General features: G+C 48.2%; 1 protein-coding gene across 1 annotated transcript; it reads left to right on the forward strand.

Moving 5' to 3' along the window:
• Positions 1 to 6,249: 6,249 nt before the first annotated feature.
• TMIGD1 (transmembrane and immunoglobulin domain containing 1) lies at positions 6,250 to 10,927 on the forward strand. Its single transcript, XM_009917353.2, has 7 exons — positions 6,250 to 6,700; positions 6,971 to 7,075; positions 8,089 to 8,367; positions 8,857 to 9,135; positions 10,003 to 10,106; positions 10,379 to 10,407; positions 10,829 to 10,927. Exons 2-7 carry the CDS (start codon positions 6,997 to 6,999, stop codon positions 10,830 to 10,832), a joined length of 774 nt encoding a protein of 257 aa, XP_009915655.2. The 5' UTR covers positions 6,250 to 6,700; positions 6,971 to 6,996; the 3' UTR covers positions 10,833 to 10,927.
• Positions 10,928 to 11,630: the final 703 nt, after the last annotated feature.

Here is an 11,630-nt window from a genome sequence, read left to right on the forward strand (position 1 = left end):
CGGGCGCTCCTTCCGCCACCCGCCAATGAGCGGCGGCGGAGGGGGGAGGAGCCGCTAGGGCGAGGCGGTGAGGGGCCAATGAGATGCGGTAGGGAGCGCTGCGTCACGATGCGGTGGGGCGCCGGGGAGCACTGCGGCGCCCCCTGCGGGCCGCGCCGCTGCCGTGGCCCGCGCTGCCCCCCGGCCCCGGCCGCTCAGGGGCCGAGCCGGGAGCGGGAGGAGAAGGCGAGAACTGGCCTGCGCTCCCCGAGGAGGTGATTTTTTTCTTCCTCCTTCGGGAAAAAGCGGCCTTTGGCTTTCCGCGCTCAGTATTTCCTCTCCCGAAAGCCCCCGCAGGAGCAGGGCAGGGGCGCGCGGAGCCTGTCCGCGGGGCTCCCCGGTGCAGCAGACGTCAATAATAATCCAAGACCGAGTTATTGCGTAGGGGGGGACAAACGCCAGCACATGGCGATACTCCCCATACCTCGGAGGGGTGTCACAACACGCCGTTGCAGCAGCCTCCTGTCCAAAAGATAAAGCCAAGCCGGAGAAACGCAAAACACAAACGTGGCGGGGGCTGGAAGGAGCGGGGTGGCCTCTTGCCTCGGCAAAGCGATGAGCTGCGGTTCACAGGGGCCAAAGTGCCGCTCCCGGTGCCCGTCTTCCTGGAGGGAAGCACATGTGGCCTGCTCTGACTGCGCTACCGGCTCAGACCAGACCTCCGGGGGATTAAAGTCATTTTGACACCGTTTGATGTTTGGTATGGCGCGTTGCTATATGGCGCGCTACCGCAGAACTGTGTGCCTGAAAAGATATATAAATAGTACTTTGGGGTTTCCTCTATTCAGATCTTTGCTAATTCCTTTTTTGAAGCAGGCGAGATGATAAGGAATAACAAGCAGAATAGCTTACTCTGCAAAAATTGCGTTGCAGTCCATAAAACGTTGAAAGCGTCCATCTCCGACAGCAGATTCCTGTTGATTCCCATTTAACTTTTCATTAGTATCTCATGTACGCATCTGCTTCCCAGCTCTGGCATTTCCTGTTGGAGACACAAGCTCCGAGTCTAGCACATAAAACTCATTTTCAGGGGAACCATCGGTGGTATGACTCTTTCATCCCATTCTGGGATCCTTTGCGTGAGAGATCAGATGATGCAAACTGTTGTGTAAGCCAGGCATGGTACAGCATCCAAAGGGCTCTGAGGAAAAGCAGAGTAAATTGGCTTCTCTTTCTTGGGGCTCATCTGCGCTGCACAGTCATTAGGAGGGGACAAGGAGGGAACAGGGATTATCCATCAAAAAGATGCCCCAGATCTAATTAAACTGGAAAAGCCAAAAGACCTTGGTCATCAGGATGTTCTTAAACCAAAAGGGAGAAGGAACGTCAAGAGGGAATTTGGCTGTCTCAAAAGTGATCACCGTTACATAGGTTTAAGTCCTCAGTCTACAAATAAATTGCTCTGGATTTACACAAAGTAACTGAGCTCATTTCCCTTTTTAGCTGATAAAAGCCCAGTTGTCTGGAATTTCAACAAACCAATTGTAAAAGCAGCATGTGGCAGAAGACTGATGAGTCATCCACTCATTTTCTCAGCAGCCACTAACAACAAAACCTTCTCACTTCCTTGGGCCAACCTAAGTGAGCTCTGCCTTCTGGATCCCTGGGTGAGCAAGTCCGCAGATTAGGGACCGACCTGCAAGAAGCCTCCTCCTCTTCCTCCTCAGCTCTGCCCTGTGCTCGTGCTTGCTGAGAGCTTCAGCCCTGGCACTCGAGAAGGTGGTTACTCAGGGGCTGTGGCTTTTGCCTTACAACACTCTCTGCAGTGGTTCCAGACACGGAGAAAGAGTGCGGTTTCCTCCTGAAGATTGGCAGCAAATGGTTCCCCGTGAACTGGAAAGATGGAGCAGCTCAGTCTTTGCAGATTCCTCGCAGAGGGAACGAGGGATGACGCCACAGCAGGGAAGTTAAAACTGCTAATATTGTTTGGCAGCACTTTACAAGATCAAATCAGCACTTGGTTTTCCAGCAGAGCACTTCCAAGAAATCCCACTGGTGATGAAAGTTCCTAGGTAGACAAAAATATCTGAGGTTCAGGCTGTAGAGCAGCCACAGCAGAATACAGTCTTGAAAGAGAAGCAGGTCTGGGAACACTGCTACGGAATGTCCCGTACTGGCCATCAGAGAGCATCTAAATCAGGCAAGAAACAGGCACCTGGATTAGCATCATCCTCAGTCATTTTTCTTTCCCAGAGGAAACAAAAACCCCTTGAAGTCCAGCCCGCCAGTGGCAGAGGCATGTTTTCTGTCCAGGAAAAGAACAAAGCCATGGGAACCTGGCAGATAATCTCTGCTACGATATAGTCTTACCCGTGGCTGAGGCAGGAGACCACCTTGCAAATTGGTTCAGTCAGGTAGAAAATGGAGTTTCATGAGTGAATGATGCAAAGCAAAGACTAATAGTATTAATTTCCCTGAGCGCTGCTAAGTGTGAAAGCTGGAAGCTACTAAACAGGACTCCCTAGATAGGAAACTGCAAGGACCAACATTTAAGTAGAATTTAATACAGATAAGTCACTTTTATCTCCTGCAGGGGACCTGTATTGCTAATTTACTGCCAAGTTCCTTTCACATTTCCTTTTATTTGGGACCATATTTCTCAGAGTAGGATAGCAACAGCCACACTAGTGTACTATCTTTAGTCTTCTAAGTCAAGATTGGTGACTGTAGGCACCCACCAGTGCTGGATGTAACCCAGAGCGGCTAGGAAAGAGGGGGACCAGTGCTGATTGCTGGTAACAGACAGCTGCGCGTACTGCACTGCAGCGGTTTGGGGGGGCCTTCATGCACAGTCCTAAGAGTTTCTACAGTCCCTGGCTGCTTTCTTCACAGCACAGAAAACATTGGCAAGTGCCTCGATGCTCTTGATTAAAGGTTAGACTTGCCCTCTTGGAATGTGGTTCCGTTTCTTGCACTCACTTCAAAAAGGGAGAGTTTAAAAGATCCAGGAGCAATTGTTAAAAGCAATTACTGTGGTTGTCTAAGCCTAATTTACTCACATTCCTGAAAGAGAAGTATGAGTGTAGCAATATCAGTAAAAGCCCAGGATATGGTTCCTTGTTGCATCAGTAGGAGCACAGACTCTCCGGGGGACTTCCCACAGTGCAGATGAAAAACACGAGGGGAATTACCATCTCAGAAATACATCCTCCTCCTCCTCCTCTGAGCCCAAAGGTTTCAGCAGACCTGTCCACGAGTGTGGCATTGCTTTAGCCTTCTGCAGGGTTTACTGTCTCTGAGCTTCTGCCGTGGTGATCACAGGGATCTCATCCTGTTTCCAGTGCTCCCAGAAGGTGACTTTCCTCCCTCCCGGCTGCCAGCTCCTGTGGGTGGGTATCCAGTAGATGGCATCCGCACCCAACACTTGTGCTGGAGCTTCACCTTCCTGAAGGCTTCTCTTCCGCTTTATTTATCTCAGGGTCTGTTTGTCCGTTAATGCTTACTTGTCATTTGAATGTTTAATGCCCTCTAAGCAATTTACTTTAAAGTTTCACAATATTCACTGGTTTAGTGCACCTTTCACTATTCTTATTCCTTCCCAAGAATAAAGATCACTTATCGTTCCTCTGTGTTCAGTGGCATAGTGTGTGGTCTTTTACATAAGGACCATCAGAAAATAGAAATATTAACAAAACTATGAAAAAAATACTTGAGATCTGTCCATCTCAACAGTGGAAAATATATGGGGTATGGGCTGGGAGTCTAAGAAATCAGAGCACGTCACACCTCCATAACATTTATAACTGGGAAAAATAGGTTTTGTGGGAGAGAACAGGAGTGCTGAGTAAGTTCAAGTAGCATTCCCTGACAGCCTCGCTTTCCAGCCCAGATATCTGGCAAGCGGAGGCAGTGGGTTTGGGTGTTACAGTCACTCTCCAACAATGGAAGTGTTGCAAAATATGTAGCACCACATATTAAAAAGGGATTAGGAGTGGGGAACCACAATGAGTAGGAAGACAGGGGCAGCCTTTGAGCAGAGCCTCAGGCACTGTTGCAGAAACATGTTTTCTGGAGCGGGATTACAGCTTTGTTGCAGGCATTGTTTGCCTGACAAACCAACCCATAGATACAATCCCCAGCTTCCACACGTCTGTGGAAATCCTGCTATGCCCCGGACTCCAAGACCAACCTTCAGACCTCACAACACTGCTGAATATAAATCAAGTTCTCACGTGCCAGTGAAAATGCAGGGGATTATGAGTTGTGCCCCCTACCCCTGCAGGCACCGAGGATAACCAAGTGGAACCCAAACTGCTGTGAAGTTTGGCGTCGGAGGTTAAGAGACCCAGTGGAAAAGAAACTTCTGCCCAATCTCTATCATGTTCTAAATCTTCTCTTCTCAGGTTTCTAAAGCTTGGATTACACCCAGGAATAGACTGGTGTTTATTAATTAATTCCCTTTGGGGCTGTTCAGAGTCATATTTAATAACAGTCTTATTCTGGGTTTGTTGGTCCAGTGTTGCCATAAGGATGATAAGCAGGAACCGGTGTGGTGGATTACTCTGGCTCTGGCCCATGGTCTGTGTAATCCAGCCTCGACAGTGCCCAATCCAAATACCTCAATCAACAGGGCTGGATCCTTTGCAGTAGAGAGTTACGGAGTCTCTGCCTCACTGAAGAGGTTCCGCCCAGTCTGAGTCATTAGTGGCTGCTTTACATTCTGGAACATGAGGTTTACGTCCCTCCTAAACGTAATGGAAAGGTGGATAATGCAACCCACAAAACTCTAGACCTCAGTAATTAGACACCCACAAGATAATTACGCCCTGTATAAAAAGAAAAGTTTAAAAAGTCATTGCGAAAGTAATTCTTATCTAGTTTAAAAATCCTGCCTTTCAGTGCCTCTGGCCAAGTAACACCTTGCTTTTCTAGTCTCTCTTCCTTCAGCAGCTCTCAAAGCCCATTGCAAAAGAGGACACTGCCATTGCCTTCACTTAAAAAACGTAAACCAGATGAACCTGAGCTCACCTTGCTGCCCGTCACACAGACCTGCCGCAAACCTGGGACAGATTTTGCCCAAGTCCCGCTTGATGCTGTGCCTTGCATCATGACAAACCCACTGTAGAACAGCTGTTACCTGATAGTCTTTTCCCTTACTCCCATTTCTAGACTAAAAAAATACCCCCAAACTCCATACTTTCATTCTTTACATCCTAACTTACTCTAAACACCTCCTTCTTCTCCTGGATTATCATTGCAATGCAGTGACCAGAGGGAGCACAGACCTCCCTGCACTCTCCTGCCTTCGGCTCACGTCTTGGCAGGAGCACATGAGCCGTTTCACAGCCCATTCCTTTGCCTCCCTCTCTATTTCAACTCAGCTTAATACCAAACCACAAAGATCACTTTACTCTTAGGAAGGACATTTTGATTGAAGTTTCTACTGGACCGTAAGCCAAGATTTAGTTGAATGCTACAAGGACAGGACATATAACTTCCTAAAAATGGTGGAAGAAGCTAAATTTATTTCTTAAAATTTCTTAAATTGAGTTTGAAGGTAAAAAGTGAGTGAAAGGCTGGACAGTAATTTCTAAAATAGCAGTTTTCTAGAAGGCAGCCTGAGTACTGTCTCTTTAAGAGACTTTGGTAAACATACTTTTTAACAGAAAATGATTCCCTGTTAGTTTTAAGGATAAACCAACAAACACAGAAAAAGTCATACTAAGAAACACTCAAAGGTGACCCATGTTTGCAACAGCCCCGCAAATAAATAGTGCTGTATGCTCGTGTGCTCTCTGCATACAGAGAGCCCTCACTGCCCACCGCTGTGCTGCTGAGTGGGGCCACTGCATCTACAGGCAAAGAAAACACCGAGGACATGTACCAGGCTCCTCCTGCTCATTAAATGCACTTTATGGCTCTGCTGAGCTAGTTCCTGACGAGTGACGTGCCCTGTGTCTGCAGGGACAATGACAGCGGTGAGAACACGGTCTGGGGGCTGCGAGGACCCCATCCTTTGCAACCATGTCACCACCATCCTTCTGAAGTATAAGCAGGCAATTTCAGACACTGTTTTCTCTGTAGCCAAGTGCTTCAGTACCTCCGCAGACATGCAGCTGTGCACACAGCTGTCCCAGCAGTGGAGGGGACCCTCGCTTTACGTTGTGGCGTGCCCAGGGGCTGAGCTAACCACAGGAGTACCCTGGTGTACGCACCAGTGAGCAGGACAGTGTCTCTGCTCTCTCCTCTGCCAACATGCAGTTCAAAGGCTGAATCCGTGCGTTTTCTCATTTTCCAGGCAAAGGAGGACAGGGCGACAGAGCTTCGGGTAGGAAGGGGCAAATTAGAGTCTACTGCTGCTCTAAGGTAATCTAGGATAAACTTCGTATGGCTTGAAACAGTGTCATGAACACCCAGAAAGCTGAGAGGGAAAAGATATTATTTTTGGCTGAAGGTCTTTATAGCTGATGCAGGAAGTCTCTCATTAGTTACTCATTGCCTCGGCAAGTCTCATAAAACAGCCAGCAGAGCCCAGCAAATACTTTTCTTCAGTGTTCTGGGAGCTCAGAAAGCCAGGAATTGAACGAGGCCTTGAACCCATTTTATGGACTCACTTCTTACTGAGCTACCATAAAATATTAAAATTTAGACCTTATAAATACGGTGGGGAAAGAGCTGTGCCTTCCTTAGCAGAAGCAGCCTCTCCAGAGACCTTCCCAAGGTAAGTCCGGTGCTACACAACCCAGAGACAGGTTCCCCTGATAGACAGGTGACTGCAGACAACGAACTCATGCAACAGGGATTAAAGACATAAAACTCCTTCGATTCTGCTCTGAACTGGAAAAGGCCCTGCAACAAATCGACTTAATTTATTCCCTGGTGACCCTGTCCCCCTCTGCGAGGGCTCTCCCCAGGGTGTCTTGAGGGCAGCAAGCAATTAATACCGTGAGCCCCGAGCAGACGCAGCAACGCTGTGACCCCTCTCCAACAGACACCAACCAGCTGGGCCCCTCCGAGATGGCACAGAGAAGCAGCCTCGCCGTCCCCTATGAAGTGCCTGTCCTTGCCGTTTGCTTTTTGGCATGCGTAGTCACAGGTAAGCAATGGAAAAAATCCGTCGTGGCTTTGTCCAAGCCCCATCACACCAACATGCGAAACTGTCCGGGGTTGGGCAGTGCTGGGGTGATGTGCCACACCAGCAACCCAGCTTTCAGATGTTGTGGAGGTCATCTCCTGAGTACCGTCTGAAAACTGGTCTCTGATTTTGAGAGTAGCAGAGAAGGGAATGGGGAAGCTTCAGTGTTTTCCAACGTTACTGCAGCAGCTGCACAGAGATGACAAGGCCACCGTTTTCAAACCCGCTCTAAGCAGTGAAAAGTGTGATGGCTTTGGCCACCTGGGAACACCAAGGAAGAGACAGGGAGCTTCAGACTTCTTATATTCACAGGGCTAGAGTGCCTTTATATTCTGAGCTGTATTTTTAGTTCATTAATCTATGACTACAGGAGGCTACAGTAGCAAGTTTCAGCCCATTACAAAAATTTATTTCCCGTACTGGTTCCTCATTTTTAGTATGTCCTGAGGTTTGTACATTAGACAAACTGCAGCTCTCCAACAGCTGGACTCAGACTGGCCAGGGTACGGCTGAGGAGCTGATTAACTAATTTATATTCCCAAGCGCATTCAGCTCCAACCAAAAACCAGTGTATCAAACTGTGGGCACAAAACCAGAGGGCACAGGTATGCTGCAACTGTGATTTGCAGCAAGAGGGTGAGCAAGACTGGCAGGATGGGGATGATCTTTTGCTGTGTGTGTTACATGGTCACTGCTGGTTTTCAGACCTTTTCGTATTACAGATCAGGCTTTGGAATTCTTGCAGTCCGTTGCAAAATCCCGACTTTGATTTTAAATAACTGTGAAGGGAGCTTTGTGATGAAGACAACTTCTTGTCTCAAAAACTAAAGTGTCCCACCTGAAAACACCTGTTAGACTGAAGCCTGAAACTCTTAGTCCCTCCTCCAAGGTCGAGGCCTGGAGAAGCTAGCAGGGCAGCTTTTGTAGGAAGGGTACAGCTTAGGATGCTTAGTGCCCTCGTTCTCCTTTTCCAGGTTTGGAGTTGTCTGTGAATAACCACGCTGCTGACTTCTCCCTGTCTACGTCGGCTGGCCCTCCCGTCTCCCTCTCCTGCCTAGTACAGAACAGCAGCCAGGCTGAGGAGCTGCTCTGGTATCGAGAAGGCGGCAAAGTGGATCTGAAAGATGGGAATAAAGTGAACGTCAGTAACATCTGCATATCCCCAGTCACCAAGTCTGACAATGGAGTCACCTTCACATGCAAGCTGGCACGGGACAAGTCTGTCCAGGTGTCTGTGATCCTGGATGTCCAGTGTGAGTTGCAGTGGTGGATATTTGTGCAGAATGGCAGGGGTGGGACGAAATAATGGGCTGAGCACCTCCGTGTCTGGGCGCTAGCTGAAGGCGGGGTGTTTTGCACCCTTGTACGCTGTCTTCACCAAGAAAAAATGCGTTTACGAGGTGATAACTCACGTGACAAGACACTCCCTTTCCACAGTGGTGCTTATGGCCTGATCTAATGCCTCTTTTATAGGGAGTGGGTGGGCCCTTAAGTAAGAAGATGTTCTGGATATGTCCCTGCCTCCACCTAGATTCTTTCCCAAGGATGCAAGTCAGGGCAGAGGAGTTGCCGTCTCTGCCACTGATTGCCCTGCTGATTCCCGGGGATCATGAAAGGCTGCACAACTGTGGTGTGTTACACCACTGAACAAGGTGCACAAGGGATGTGTAAAGGGAATTTATTTTGCATTAAATAGTGAGCAGCATTATTAATGACCTGTTGAACTGCATTACTGTGAACAGTTCCTCCCCAGCTGACTGGAGAAGAGTCCCTCCAAATCGAAGAAAACAAAGATGTTACTCTGACCTGCAATGCCAAATCCAACCCTCAAGCCCAAACAGCTTGGTATAAGAACAAGAACACCTTGATCCTACAGCAAAATCGTTACCAGCTGTACCAGAGTAGTGAGGTCTTTCAGCTCTCTATCAAAACAGTACAGAAGTCTGACAACGGGACCTACACCTGTGTGGTGAAATCTGCTTTGGGAGAGGGGAGAAAGGATTTCCACCTGATAGTTGAAGGTAACAAGGCTGCTGCCAAACAGTAAGATTTACAAATAACTCTCCATCCTCTTTTATTATGATAGCAATCAATTTCCATTAAGGAGTGTAAGTGCAATGTGGTAAATTCCCCACGTTAACTTTTGAGGGCACAACGACAGCAAGGAGCATTCCTTGCACCTGTGCCTGGCACCACAGCACCAGGAAGGGCCTTTCCTGCTCTACCTGTTATTCAAAGGCATTTGGCAAGCGTGACCTGAGGCAGGCTCATCCCACTGTCTCACATCCCACGCTGACAGGGCAAATTCAAGTGTGGTTTAAAGCACCTTAGGTCTTACTTGAAGCTTCTTACTCTGACCATAGTATTCTGTCATGCCTAAAGAGCTGCATAAGGCAAGAGAAGTTGTCCTCCAGAAGTGACTATGGCCCTGTGGACAACAGGGAGGTGGAAGCCTTTCTGGGGCTGGATGCTCAGGTCTCAGACAGGTGACGCTAGGTGAGGTGACCCACCAGGCATCCATTTCCCACCCAGTGTCCAGGCCCCTCTCATTTCTCCACTCTCAGAACAGGGAGGAAACCAACGTTAGCTGTATCAGTGATACTTCTGGACAACCTTATTTCCATGCGTAAGAGTGCCTTGGGGATCTTCTTCAGGGACCGATGTTTCAATTCTTCCTTCAGTTCACTAAAATACAGGCTTGGCTCCCTTCTTTCCAGGGGACTAATGCACACAGTCAGTCTGCAGACAGCAGAGAGGGCACAGTTCAAATCAGCAGTGACAGCCATGGGAAAAGAATTATGTCTTTCCGCAGCTCCGTGAAATGTTCTGGTTTATATGACTGTACTAATCTATCACGTATTCAACCTCCCCTCTCTCTCTCTTGACAGATAAAAAACCTGTTTTTCCCACAGAGGCTGTTATTGCTGCTGCTGTGGTAGTTACACTCACAGTACTTTTTGGAATTGTGGCTCGAAAAGATAAAATTTTTAAGGTATGGAAAGCGCTAGTTTCTTAGGAAAAAACCAGTATTGTTTTGTTGCAATGCTCTGGGTTTTTCTACCTTTTCTATTCTACTTTGTAGTCTGTTCCTATCCACTGTTAAAGAACTGCTACATACTACCTCCTGCTCTAGAATTACCAGTAGATGAATCAAATATTAGATACTTTTAAGGTGGAAAGCATTACACACTTGCAAAATATTCATACAAATATCCCTATGGCCGGGAAATACAAAAGATAACAAGACTGTTTCTTTATTTGCAGTGCTTCAAAAGATCAAGTGAAACAGCTCTGTAAGTATTTGGCTGCTTATTCATGCAACTTCTAAATGAACCCCCTTCTTTAAGCCTTGGCAGAACCTGGGAAACAAAAAAACACTCAGCACGCTAAACCCAGCCATGCTGAATTACCCGAGCTCTTGTTCTGGCTGGCTAACATGAGCCCGCACCTTCTCTCCCAGCAGAGAGGGGTCCATGGGAACATGGCAGGACACAAGCAGATCCTGCCCCAGGCACGGCACGGCTCCTGCCCTCTCCCCGGCCATCCCAGGGTCCTGGCTACGCCTGTGTGGAGGCAGTGGGGAACAAACATAATGGCGTATCCCCAGCCTGCCGAAAGCTTCCTGGAGCTGAATGGAGCCCAGGTGAATTCAACTCACTTGTTGTTTTTTTTTCCCTAGTAGGTGATTTTTCATTTCTTTTTTTCATCTTGCAGGTAAAGACCACGAGGTTCCTGTGCACAGCCAGAAAACAACATTTCCAGTGGTGGAACTAAACCCTTGAATGAGATGATGAGATAAAGCACTGAAACAAGTTTTTTGGGGTCAAGTTTATATGGTCTTTTCAAAATATAAGCGTTTGTTTGTGTCTGTCCATTCTAACCTACTGCTTAGAGCACCGATCACGGGGATGGGGTGCCTGAGCTGTTGCCAGATCTTGCCCTCTATGCTTATTCCTACAAGGTACATACGTGCAGTCAGGCATGCGGGTTGTGGATCGGTCTACAGAGGAATCCATACCGGATCGCCACAGACTGCGATGTTGGTGCACGCAAATAAAGTGAGGTGTTGGGCTGGCAGCCACTTTCCTGGCCCCGTCCTACAGTGCCATTCCACAGGGTTTTAGGGGTGGCGGCCACCCAACTTGCTGCCCCTGCCTGGTAATCCTATGGGCATCTCCGCTTCTGTTGGCCAGGGGAAAAGCTGCCCAGCATTTTGCGCTGCTGTTCCACCTCCTATCTCCCTTGGCCGAGAGCAGCCCCCAGGGCTCAGAGCAGCCCCAAATGCTCAATACACAGTGGAAATTTCAGTGTGAATGCTCCAGCACTGCCACAGCAGGAAAACCTATCCCGCCCCCAAGCAAATATGCCACTCAAGCGTTTTTCTGAAGGTCCTGGCAAACTTTTAAGGGCCTCATCATGTCTTGGAATGGTAGATTACTAATACCATCAATGAACACCGGGTGCCGTAAATCTATTTGAGCCTGTGATGCACAAATAACTCTTCTCGGAGGAGCAG

Source organism: Haliaeetus albicilla, chromosome 9 (assembly GCF_947461875.1).
Source record: "Haliaeetus albicilla chromosome 9, bHalAlb1.1, whole genome shotgun sequence".
NCBI lineage: Eukaryota > Metazoa > Chordata > Aves > Accipitriformes > Accipitridae > Haliaeetus > Haliaeetus albicilla.

Excerpts from the sequence above, each read along its gene's own strand:
- TMIGD1 (XM_009917353.2), top strand. The coding sequence starts at position 6,997 with ATGGCACAGAGAAGCAGCCTCGCCGTCCCCTATGAAGTGCCTGTCCTT. Across the intron at positions 9,136-10,002 it reads TTTCCACCTGATAGTTGAAG|ATAAAAAACCTGTTTTTCCC; the intron begins GTAACAAGGCTG and ends CTCTCTTGACAG. Across the intron at positions 10,107-10,378 it reads GAAAAGATAAAATTTTTAAG|TGCTTCAAAAGATCAAGTGA; the intron begins GTATGGAAAGCG and ends CTTTATTTGCAG.